The sequence below is a fragment of the Spermophilus citellus genome (genome assembly GCF_964194105.1).
Source record: "Spermophilus citellus genome assembly, chromosome: 4".
In the NCBI taxonomy this organism is placed as follows: Eukaryota; Metazoa; Chordata; class Mammalia; order Rodentia; family Sciuridae; genus Spermophilus; species Spermophilus citellus.
The window spans coordinates 147,548,630-147,560,874 of record NC_138185.1 but is presented as its reverse complement, the minus strand read 5'-3'; the positions used below and the strand labels follow the sequence as shown (position 1 = coordinate 147,560,874).

The window sequence follows — 12,245 nt, the reverse complement described above, 5'->3', positions numbered from 1 at the left end:
GAGGGGAGAGCAATGGGATAATGGAACACACTGGATTGGTGAGTTCACTCCCACTTGATATTCCTCACCAAATATTTCTTGCTGTTTTACTTTGTCCATGTGGTTTTGAGGTACTCAGACTTCCTGCTATAGAGGAAATGCCCACAGATATTCTATGCCTAAGAGGATCTATACACAGGTTTTAAAAAGAGACTTCAATTGGGGTGTGTTGTGAAAACTTCAAAATCCCTTCCATCCTATGTAATAATCAAACTTATCCTTAAAAGGTATGACCTGATGTGATCTGGAAAGTGTATATTTTTAGCTAATATATTACTGAATACTCTTCACTATAAACTTCTATAGTGTCTGGGACTATATTCTGTACCTACGTTTACCTGAATAAACATCACACTATCATTTGCACTTTAAGGACCAAAAGATGACTGTCCCTCATTAATGGAAAGCATCCTTAAAAATCAATCAAATATTAAGACAAAACTTCTGGTAAACAAGTCTTAGGTGATTCCATTGGCTTTGTTTTCCCTCTCTTTTGATGGAAGTCAGGCCATGTCCCAAACTGAGTCTAACTCAGGGAGGAGGATCTCGTGAGGATTCTCCCTTCACTTTCCAAATAACTCCAATCTTCCAACTATAATGAGATTCAAATGACTGAGGGGATGGAGAAACAAGAGAGAATTCCTATCCAGACAGACGTTCTGTGTCTCCCACTTTTGCCTTGGAACACACAGGTGTCTTCTTGGGAGTATGATATCTGTGACCCTCTTCACCCATCAATAAATCAGGATACCAAAAATCTCCCAGAAATCCTGATACTCCACACAAAGATCTGAAATATCTTAAACTATATTCCAAATGCACTATCCCTTCTTCTACATATAAGTGGACTTAACATAGACCAAGGCTTTACAGACATTTTATAAGCATAAATGATGGAACTAAACTGAAACCATTATGCACATGTCTGAAGAGTCAAAGATTTCTGAGTGAACAAAATTTGTTGAACACAGAGGTAGGATGGCACTTTTGACACTTTATGTGTGGGTCATTGTACACACCAACACTGATAACTTCAACAGTAATGCAGAATGAAAAGTGAATAGCACAATAAGAGGTGAAATACAGGAAGATTTTATTGTGATATTCATTATCTTTTTCTCTCTTCATTCCTCCTGTGATGCCTATAATTTGCGTATCTCATTGAGAAAATTCAATTATTGTGAAGGATATTTTTATGTCATTCTAAGAAAGTGAATACATAACTTTTACATCTCCTTCACAATTTCTACTTATTGTCAGTAACCATCTCCAGCTGTTTACCATAGATACTTAATTTGTGAGAAAATTCAGAAAGAAAAATGAGACAGAGTGAAAGGGTTCAGAGTCTGATATAAAAGCATTCTCACAAAGTTTGACAGTCATTAGAGTATAGTTATCAATATATCCCTCAGCAGTTTACTTAATAGAATAATAAAATATGAGGAATTTACAATCTCAAAAATAAGGGAACATATAAGAAGTTTAGGAAATGAGGTTATACATGATGTTATTTTTTCTTCTCTGCCCTTAGGAAGCCATGAATGCATCAGGAGCCAATATGGTGACTGAATTCATACTTTTGAGTTTTTCCTGCTCCAGAGAGATCCAGGTCCTCCTCTTCATGCTGTTCCTTGTGTCTTACATACTGACACTGTTGGGAAATGGGGCCATCGTCTGTGCAGTGAAGCTGGACCAAAAGCTCCACACCCCAATGTACCTCCTGCTGGCCAACTTCTCCTTCCTGGAAATCTGTTACATCAACACCACTGTCCCAAATATGTTAGGAAACTTCCTGTCCGAGACAAAAACCATCTCTTTCACAGCCTGCTTCCTGCAGTTCTACTTCTTCTTCTCCTTGGGTATCAATGAGACCTTCCTATTGCCCCTTATGGCGTTTGACCGATACTTGGCCATCTGTCGGCCTCTCCACTATCCCACCATCATGAGCAATCGTCTCTGCACAATCTTGGTGGTCCTCTGCTGGGTGACTGCCTTCCTCTGCTATCCAGTGCCTATCTATTTTATCACTCAACTCCCCTTTTGTGGCCCCAATACCATTGACCACTTTGTCTGTGACCCTGGTCCTCTCCTGGCCCTGTCCTGTGTTCCTGCACCTGGAATTGAACTTTCCTGTTCCTTATTGAGTTCAATCATTATCTTCATCACCTTCTTCTTCATCCTTGCCTCCTACACTCTGGTCCTCAGAGCTGTGTTTCGTGTGCCCTCAGCTGCTGGAAGGCGCAAGGCTTTCTCCACCTGTGGTTCTCACCTAGTTGTGGTGTCTCTGTTTTATGGAACCATTATGATGATGTACATCAGCCCAAATTCTGGGAATCCAGCTGGAACACAGAAGGTTGTAACCTTGATCTACTCCTCCTTGACCCCACTTGTAAACCCACTCATCTACAGTCTCCGGAACAAAGACATGAAGGCAGCCTTGAGAAAAATTAAGATACTCACTAAAATTAGTCAAAATTCATGAGCGCTCATAAGTGGATCATATTTTCTCCCCATTTGATCTCCCTCATTTCCATCTTCAGGTGACATTTGTGGCTTTATTCATTTGCATTTAGAGACAAAGTCTCAAATTCAACTTCTGACTATCAGCTGATAGAGAAGAACATACTAATTAAAGTAGACATCACTCTCAAATGAAGATTTGGTAAAAGGTAATTTGAATTAAATGACCTCCATGCCTCTATTTAGACCCTTCTATTCTAACCTCCAATAACTGCTTGCCCTTTTTTCATGAAATCACTCACCTAATCCTTGTTCTCATAGTCTTTGACTTTTTAGATGACCTTATATTTCATTCTTGCACTTAACTTTTCTGTTCTAATAATCTCTATTCTACTCCTAATGGAAGAGCAGAGAATGCCTTTTTAGCTCAGATGAAAGAAATTTGGTGCTTATCAGTAAACCATAACTAAGCCAAAATTTTATTTGACATACAGGTAATTAGCAGCAATCTAAACCACTGTCTCCCAAACCTATCTGATTCATAATTACACTTCAATACTCTTTTAAAGGACAGATTTGCAGGACTGTCTCCAAATTTCCTGAGTCAGAATCTTTGAAATAGACCCTGAAAATACTGACTTTAACTTTACTCAGTTTTTTCTGATTCATCTAGACCAGCACCAGCCCAGAGACTGATAGGTAGAGCTGCTATTTTGAATACTATGTGGCACAGGCAAAAAAAAAAAAAAAAAAAACATATAAATCTTATACTAGCTGAGAGAAGTGAAAGAAGATTCAGTGAGATCCACAGGTGTCTCAAGCACTCATGATGGTAAGAGTAGCAGGTTTTTTCCTAACTTGACTTCAAGTCCTCTATTTATAACATAAGATGTAAGTTACATTATTCTTAGCTCTTATTGCCTGTGCCAGATAATTAAAGTACCTAGAAATAAGTTTACATTTAAAAGACAATTTGTAAGTAGTGAATCACACTTTTGGCTTAATTTGAAGTGAAATAAAGTTGAGTTGAGCACATAACCCAGTAAAGGTAGAAGTACACATAGAAAAAAAGAAGAAAAAAAACAGAGGAATATGATGTTATTTCCAAGAGATTTTTCCCAAATATTTGGTCAAAAATAAATTGGTCAGTTGATATCTGGGATTGAGATACTTTGTTTATTCATTCATAAATCATCATATGCCCTGTTACATGCACTGGAATGACATCTGTGTCGAAGGTAAAGTCCCTGCCTCCTGAGGGAGATAGATTATAAATAGAAAAATACATAACTCTGCAATCTTAGTAATCATACATAGTAAAAAAAAGACTAAGGAAAGTATACACATAGAAAATGTCAGAATACAAAATCATAGAATTTGCAGGTAAATGGATGGCACTAGAGCAGATTATGCTTAGTGAAGCTAGCCAATCCCTAAAAAACAAATACCAAATGTCTTCTTTGATATAATGAGAGCAACTATGAACAGAGCAGGGAGGAAGAGCAGGAAGAAAAGATTAACATTAAACAGAGACATGAGATGGGAGGGAAAGGGAGAGAAAAGGGAAATTGCATGGAAATGAAGGGAGACCCTCATTGCTATACAAAATTACATATAAGAGGTTGTGAGGGGAATGGGAAAATAAACAAGGAGAGAAATGAATTACAGTAGATGGGGTAGAGAGAGAAGATGGGAGGGGACGGGAGGGGGGATAGTAGGGGATAGGAAAGGTAGCAGAATACAACAATTACTAATAGGGCATTATGTAAAATTGTGGATGTGTAACCGACGTGATTCTGCAATCTGCATTTGGGGTAAAATTGGGGGTTCATAACCCACTTCAACCTAATGTATGAAATATGATATGTCAAGAGCTTTGTAATGTTGTGAACAACCAATAAAAAAAAAAGAAAATGACTTCATAATGGCTGCCAATCTTACTGGAGTGAGATGGTATCTTAGGGTGGTTTTGATTTGCATTTCTCTGACTGCTAGAGATGGTGAGCATTTTTTCATGTACTTGTTGATTGATTGTATGTCCTCCTCTGAGAAGTGTCTGTTTAGGTCCTTGGCCCATTTGTTGATTGGGTTATTTGTTATCTTATTGTCTAATTTTTTGAGTTCTTTATATACTCTGGATATTAGGGCTCTATCTGAAGTGTGAGGAGTAAAGATTTGTTCCCATGATGTAGGCTCCCTATTTACCTCTCTTATTGTTTCTTTTGCTGAGAAAAAACTTTTTAGTTTGAGCAAGTCCCATTTGTTGATTCTAGATATTAATTCTTGTGCTATGGGTGTCCTATTGAGGAATTTGGAGCCCGACCCCACAGTATGTAGGTCGTAGCCAACTTTTTCTTCTATCAGATGCCTTGTCTCTGGTTTCATATCAAGCTCCTTGATCCATTTTGAGTTAACTTTTGTGCATGACGAGAGAAAGGGATTCAGTTTCATTTTGTTGCATATGGATTTCCAGTTTTCCCAGCACCATTTGTTGAAGATGCTATCCTTCCTCCATTGCATGCTTTTAGCCCCTTTATCAAATATAAGATAGTTGTAGTTTTGTGGATTGGTTTCTGTGTCCTCTTTTCTGTACCATTTGTCCACCCGCCTGTTTTGGTACCAGTACCATGCTGTTTTTGTTACTATTGCTCTGTAGTATAGTTTGAAGTCTGGTATCGCTATACCACCTGATTCACACTTCCTGCTTAGCATTGTTTTTGCTATTCTGGGTCTTTTATTTTTCCATATGAATTTCATGATTGCTTTCTCTATTTCTACAAGAAATGCCATTGGGATTTTGATTGGCATTACATTAAACCTATAGAGAACTTTTTGTAATATCGCCATTTTGATGATGTTAGTTCTGCTTATCCATGAACAGGGTATATTTTTCCATCTTCTAAGATCTTCTTCAATTTCTCTCTTTAGGGTTCTGTAGTTTTCATTGTATAAGTCTTTTACCTCTTTTGTTAGGTTGATTCCCAAGTATTTTATTATTTTTGAGGATATTGTGAATGGAGTGGTTGTCCTCGTTTCCATTTCAGAGGGTTTGTCGCTGATATACAGGAATGCCTTTGATTTATGCGTGTTGATTTTATATCCTGCCACTTTGCGGAATTCATTTATTAGCTCTAATAGTTTCTCTGTAGACCCTTTTGGGTCTGTTAGGTATAGAATCATATCATCTGCAAATAGTGATAATTTAAGTTCTTCTTTTCCTATTTTTATGCCTTTAATTTCTTTCATCTGTCTAATTGCTCTGGCCAGTGTTTCGAGAACTATGTTGAACAGAAGTGGTGAGAGAGGGCATCCCTGTCTTGTACCAGATCTTAGAAGGAATGCCTTCAATTTTTCTCCATTCAGAATGATGCTAGCCTGGTCTTAGCGTAGATTGCTTTTACAATGTTGAGGTATGTTCCTGTTATCCCTATTTTTTCTAGAGTTCTGAACATAAAGGGATGCTGTACTTTGTCAAATGCTTTTTCCGCATCTATCGAGATGATCATATGGTTCTTATTTTTAAGTCTATTGATGTGGTGGATAACATTTATTGATTTCTGTATATTGAACCATCCTTGCATCCCAGGGATGAATCCTACCTGATCATGGTGTACAATTTTTTTTGATATGATTTTGTATCTGATTCGCCAGAATTTTATTGAGGATTTTTGCGTCTAGGTTCATTAGAGATAGAGGTCTGTAGTTTTCTTTCTTTGAAGTGTCTTTGTCTGGTTTAGGAATCAGGGTGATGTTGGCCTCGTAGAATGAATTTGGAAGTTCTCCCTCTTTTTCTATTTCCTGAAATAGCTTGAAAAGTATTGGTATTAGTTCCTCTTTAAAGGTTTTGTAAAACTCTGCTGTATGCCCATCCGGTCCTGGGCTTTTCTTAGTTGGTAATCTTTTGATGGTTTCTTCTATTTCCTCAATTGATATTGGTCTGTTTAGGTTGTCTATATCCTCCTGTCTCAATCTGGGCAGATCATATGACTTAAGAAATTTATTGATGCCTTCACTATCTTCTATTTTATTGGAGTATAAGGATTCAAAATAATTTCTGATTATCTTCTGTATTTCTGAAGTGTTTGTTGTGATATTGCCTTTTTCATCCTGTATGCTAGTAATTTGAGTTCTCTCTTTTCTTCTCTTCGTTAGCATGGCTAAGGGTCTGTCTATCTTATTTATTTTTTCAAAGAACCAACTTTTAGTTTTGTCAATTTTTTCAATTGTTTCTTTTGTTTCGATTTCATTAATTTCAGCTCTGATTTTAATTATTTCTTGCGTTCTACTTCTTTTGCTGTTGTTTTGCTCTTCTTTTTCTAGGATTTTGAGATGAAGTATGAGATCATTTATTTGTTGGTTTTTTTTTCTTTTTTTAAGGAATGAACTCCATGCAATGAATTTTCCTCTTAGAACTGCTTTCAATGTGTCCCATAGATTCCGATATGTTGTGTCTGTGTTTTCATTTATCCCTAAGAATTTTTTAATTTCCTCCTTAATGTCTTCTATAACCCATTGATCATTCAGTAACCTATTGTTCATTCTCCAAGTGATGCATGATTTTTCCTTCCTTCTTTTATTGTTGATTTTCAGTTTCATTCCATTATGATCAGATAAGATGCATGGTATTATCTCTACTCCTTTATATTGTCTAAGAGTTGCCCTGTGACATAATATATGATCTATTTTTGAGAAGGATCCATGTGCTGCTGAGAAAAAAGTGTAACTGCTTGATGTTGGGTGGTATATTCTATATATGTCAATTAAGTCTAGGTTGTTAATTGTGTTATTGATTCAAACAACAACAAGTGCTGGTGAGGATGTGGGGAAAAGGGTACACTGGTACATTGTTGGTGGGACTGCAAATTGGTGCAACCAATTTGGAAAGCAGTATGGAGATTTCTTGGAAAGCTGGGAATGGAACCACCATTTGATCAAGCCATTCCCCTTCTGGGTCTATTCCCTAAAGACCTAAAAACAGCATGCTACAGGGACACTGCTACATCGATGTTCATAGCAGTACAATTCACAATAGCAAGACTGTGGAAGCAACCTAGATGCCCTTCAATAGACGAATGGATAAAAAAAATGTGGCATTTATACACAATGGAGTATTACTCTGCATTAAAAAATGACAAAATTATAGAATTTGGAGGGAAATGGATGGCATTAGAGCAGATTATGCTAAGTGAAGCTAGCCAATCCCTAAAAAATAAATGCCAAATGTCTTCTTTGATATAAAGAAAGTAACTAAGAACAGAGTAGGGAAGAAGAGCATGAGAAGATGACTAACATTTAACAGGGATGAGAGGTGGGAGGGACAGGGAGAGAGAAGGGAAATTGCTTGGAAATGGAAGGAGACCCTTAGGGTTATACAAAATTACATACAAGAGGAAGTGAGGGGAAAGGGAAAAATAATACAAGGGGGAGAAATGAATTACAGTAGAGGGGGTAGAGAGAGAAGAGGGGAGGGGAGGGGAGGGGAGGGGGGATAGTAGAGGATAGGAAAGGCAGCAGAATACAACAGACATGAGTATGTCAATATGTAAATCAATGGAAGTGTAACTGATGTGACTCTGCAATCTGTATACGGGGTAAAAATGGGAGTTCATAACCCACTTGAATCAAAGTGTGAAATATGATATATCAATAACTATGTAATGTTTTGAACAATCAATAAAAAAAAAACAAAGAAAAAAAAGAAAATGTCAGAATAGGCTAGCCAGCAATTTTGACAGGATGGTTAGAGAAAGTCCTGTGAGGAGGTGATATGTCAAAGTGAGGGAAGAACCATGCAAAGATCTTGGGAAATCAAGTTCCAAGCAAATACAAACATAAGTTTCAATTTTCAAAGAATGAGAAAAAAGTTAGTTTGGACAATACAGAAAGAAATGGTATATGAGGCTCAAGAGGTAGACAAGATCAGACAGTCTGAACTTCTGGGTCATTTTATATGACTTCATGGGGAGTCTGATCCACTACATAGTAAGAGGAGGGCTAAATGAGAATCCTACTACTTGCTCAAACTCTCATAAATTTAGAACTAATTTACTTACATGTTTAATTATACATAACTTTATTTCATTACATTTTAATTCAATCTATTAAAGAGCTAGTCAACAACAACAACAAAAACACACACACATAACACACAAAAAAAGAAAAGAAGACAGTAGGCCCAGGTCCATCCCTCCACCAGCAGGCACCCATCTCTTCCTACCAGCAGACTACCACAGGAGCCCAGGCCGGCCCAGATCCATCCATACTCACTTGCACAGAACCCACGTCCAGGATAGGTTTGAGTTTGCCCCACGCACACCTGGTAGCCTAAGCCTAACCCACTTCCATCTTGGGACACTGCAGTCATTGCCTTAGCCTTCCCCATGCAATAGCTCCTAACTTTTTGACAACAGACAGGGCCTAAAAGCAACTGCATCTCAGAGCAGGCATCCCAAATAGAGTGTGAGGCCCACCCTTTCAGTGCCATCTCTGTAATAAAACTTTGCTTCCATCTTGGGGTACCTCAACTATTATTTCGAGTTATCTCCGCTATTGCCCCCACCACCTTTAGATGCAGTAGCATCCATTGAGGGACACCAGCAGGGTCTTGAAGCCCAACCAACATCAAGGTGAGGTACAGACAATCTGCATGGGTACTAAAAGAATATAGGGAAGAAACTGTAATATCTCAGATCCACACAGCAAGAAAGGAAGACACGTATACAACATGAAAAAACAAGGAAGGAAGGTGCCCCAAACAAACCAGAATACTATATTTACAGAAACTTAGGACAGCAAAGTTGATGAAATGTCAGAGAAAAAGTTCAGAAGGTTTATAATTAAAATGATCTGTGAATTAAAGAATTACCTAAATGAGCAAATAAAGGCAAAAATTGATGGCTCCAACAAAGAGATAAGAGAGCAAATATAGGTAGCAAAATATTACTTCAAGAAAGAGACAGACACTCTGAAAGAAAAATCTGAAATCCTTGAAATGAAGGATACAATAAACCAAATTTAAAAAAAACTCAATAGAAAGCATAACTAACAGACTAGACCAGTTGGAAGAAAGAACATGAGATACTGAAGACAAAGTATATAATCCAGAAAATAAAGTTGATCACACAGTGAAAATAATAAGAAACTGTGGGAGGCCAATCCTTGCATGTGATAGAGTTACCTCCCCGGCTGGGCGAGAGGTGCTTAGACACATCTTTGTGTTCAGAGCTTTCCCCACCCTTCTTAGGTCCAAGGGCTTGTCCATGTGGAGGCGTGCCTGACCACACCAAGCCCCTGAAGACCCATCATCTTACCTGACCTTGAGACACTGCCCCCCCCAGTCTTCATTGGATGGGATTTTCCCCAGAATTTTTTGTTCCCCAATAAAAGTCCACTCCCTGGTGTGTTCTCTCTCGCTTGCTAGCCTCTTCAGTAAATCTTGCTACTTTAATGGGTAGCTTGAGGCTGGGGGTATGAGAAGCTGTCCTGGAGCTGGTTTAAAGGTAATTAGAGTCTGTCTCTTTAATTCAAACTCCCTTTGGATTTCCCATGTAGCCAAACCTTCACCTATAAAGCCTGTGCTGGCCGTGGGCTAAAAGAAACCATGGCAGAACATCTAAGAATTATGGGAAAGCATCAAAAGACCAAATCTAAGAGTTACTGGGATAGAGAAAGGCAGGGAGTTTCAATCCAAAGGAATGCACAATCTCTTCAATTAGGTAATATTAGAAAATTTCCCAAGCATTAAGAACAAATTGGAAAACCAAGTACAAGAGGTTACAGGACACCAAATGTACAAAATTAAAACAGATCTACACCAAAGCATATTACAATGAAAATGCCTAGCATACAGAATAAGGATAGAATCTTAAAAGCCACAAGAGAGAGGAATCAAATCATATATAGAGGGAGACTAATTTGTATCTCAGCAGATTTTTCAACCCAGACCCTCAAAGCCAGGAGATAATCGAACAACATATACCAAGTTCTGAAAGAAAATGGGTGCCAACCAAGAATCTTATATCCAGCAAAACTAAGCTTTAGATTTGATGATGAAACAAAAACCTTCCATGATAAATAAAAGTTAAAAGAATTTACAACTAGAAAGCCTGCAATACAGAACATCCTCAGCAAAGTATTCCAAGAAGAGGAAATAAAAAACAATGATGAAAATCAGCATGGGGAGGGATTACACAAAAGAAAAACCTAATCAGAGGAGAAACCAAGTCATGTTAAATGCCAAAAATGGCTGGGAATACAAATCATATCTCAATAATAATCTTGAATGTTAATGGCCTAAACTCACCAATTGAAAGGCAGAGACTAGCAGATTGGATAAAAAAAAGACCCAACAATATGCTGCCTCCAGGAGATTCATCTCATAGGAAAAGACATTCAAAGTCTGAAGATGAAGAGTTGGGAAAAATCATACCACTCACATGAACTATGGAAGCAAGCAGGGATTTCCATTCTCATATCAAATAAAGTAAACTTCAAGCTACAGTCAATCAAAAAGGATAAAGGAGGACACTACATACTGCTCAAGGGAAACATACACCAACAAAACTTAACAATTATAAATATATATGCCCCAAACAATGAAGCATCTATATTCATCAAACAAACTCTTCTCAAGTTCAAGCATCAAATAGAACATAACACAATTATTTTGGGTGACTTTCACCACTAGATAGATCTTCAAAACAAAAGCTGAACAAAGAAACTACAGAACTCAATAATATAATCAATAGCTTAGACTTAACTGACATATATAGAATATTTCATCCTTCAATGAGAGAATACACTTTCTTCTTAGCAGCACATGGATCCTTCTCTAAAATAGACCACATACCATGCCATGAAGAACTCTTATCAAATATAAAAAAAAATAGAGATACTACTCTGCATTCTATCAGACCACAATGGAATGAAATTAGAAATCAATGATAAAATAAGAAATAAAAGTACTTCAACATCTGGAGACTAAATAATATGCTACTGAATGAACAATGGAGGAGATTTAAAAAAATTAGAGGTCAATGAGAATAAAGACACAACATATCAAAATCTCTGGGACACTATGAAACCAGTTCTAAGAGGAAAGTTCCTTATATGGAGTTCATTCCTTAAAAGAAAAAAAAGTCAACAAATAAGTGACTTAACATTACATCTCAAAGCCCTATATAAAGAAGAACAAATCAACACCAAAAGCAGTAGAATTACAGGAAATAATTAAAATCAGAGCTCAAATCAATAAAATTTAAACAAAAGAAACAATGAAAAAATTGACAGAACAAAAATTTGGTTCTTTGAAAAATTTTATTTAAAATTAAAAGACCCCCCATTCGTCTTTGTTTACTGTTAGTCTTTTCCTCATGCTCTTCCTTCCTGTTCTGTTCTTAGTTGGGAGAGAAAGGGAGAGAGAAGGGAAAGCATATGGAAATGGTAGGAGACCTTCAATGATACACAAAATTATAAGAGGTTATGAGGGGCAAGGGGGAGGGGGGAAAAGGGGAGAGAATTGAACAACAGCAGAGGAGGTAGAGAGGGAAGATGGGAGGGGAGGGGAGGGGAGGGGGGATAGTAGGGGATAGGAAAGGTAGCAGAATACAACAGTCACTAATATGCCATTATGTAATAATGTGAGTATGTAACAGTTGTGATTCTGCAATCTGTATTTGGGGTAAAAATGGGAGTTCAAAACCCAATTGAGTCTAATGTATGAAAGATGATATATCATGAGCTCCGTA

At 37.4% G+C, this 12,245-nt stretch overlaps 1 protein-coding gene across 1 annotated transcript; it reads left to right on the top strand.

The window, feature by feature from the left end:
• Positions 1-1,576: 1,576 nt before the first annotated feature.
• On the top strand, positions 1,577-2,521 carry LOC308646808 (olfactory receptor 11H6-like; the record flags this gene model as incomplete). Its single annotated transcript, XM_081290212.1, has 1 exon — positions 1,577-2,521. The coding sequence occupies one exon, from the start codon at positions 1,577-1,579 to the stop codon at positions 2,519-2,521; it is 945 nt and encodes a 314-aa protein (XP_081146338.1).
• Between the last annotated feature and the right edge of the window lie 9,724 nt (positions 2,522-12,245).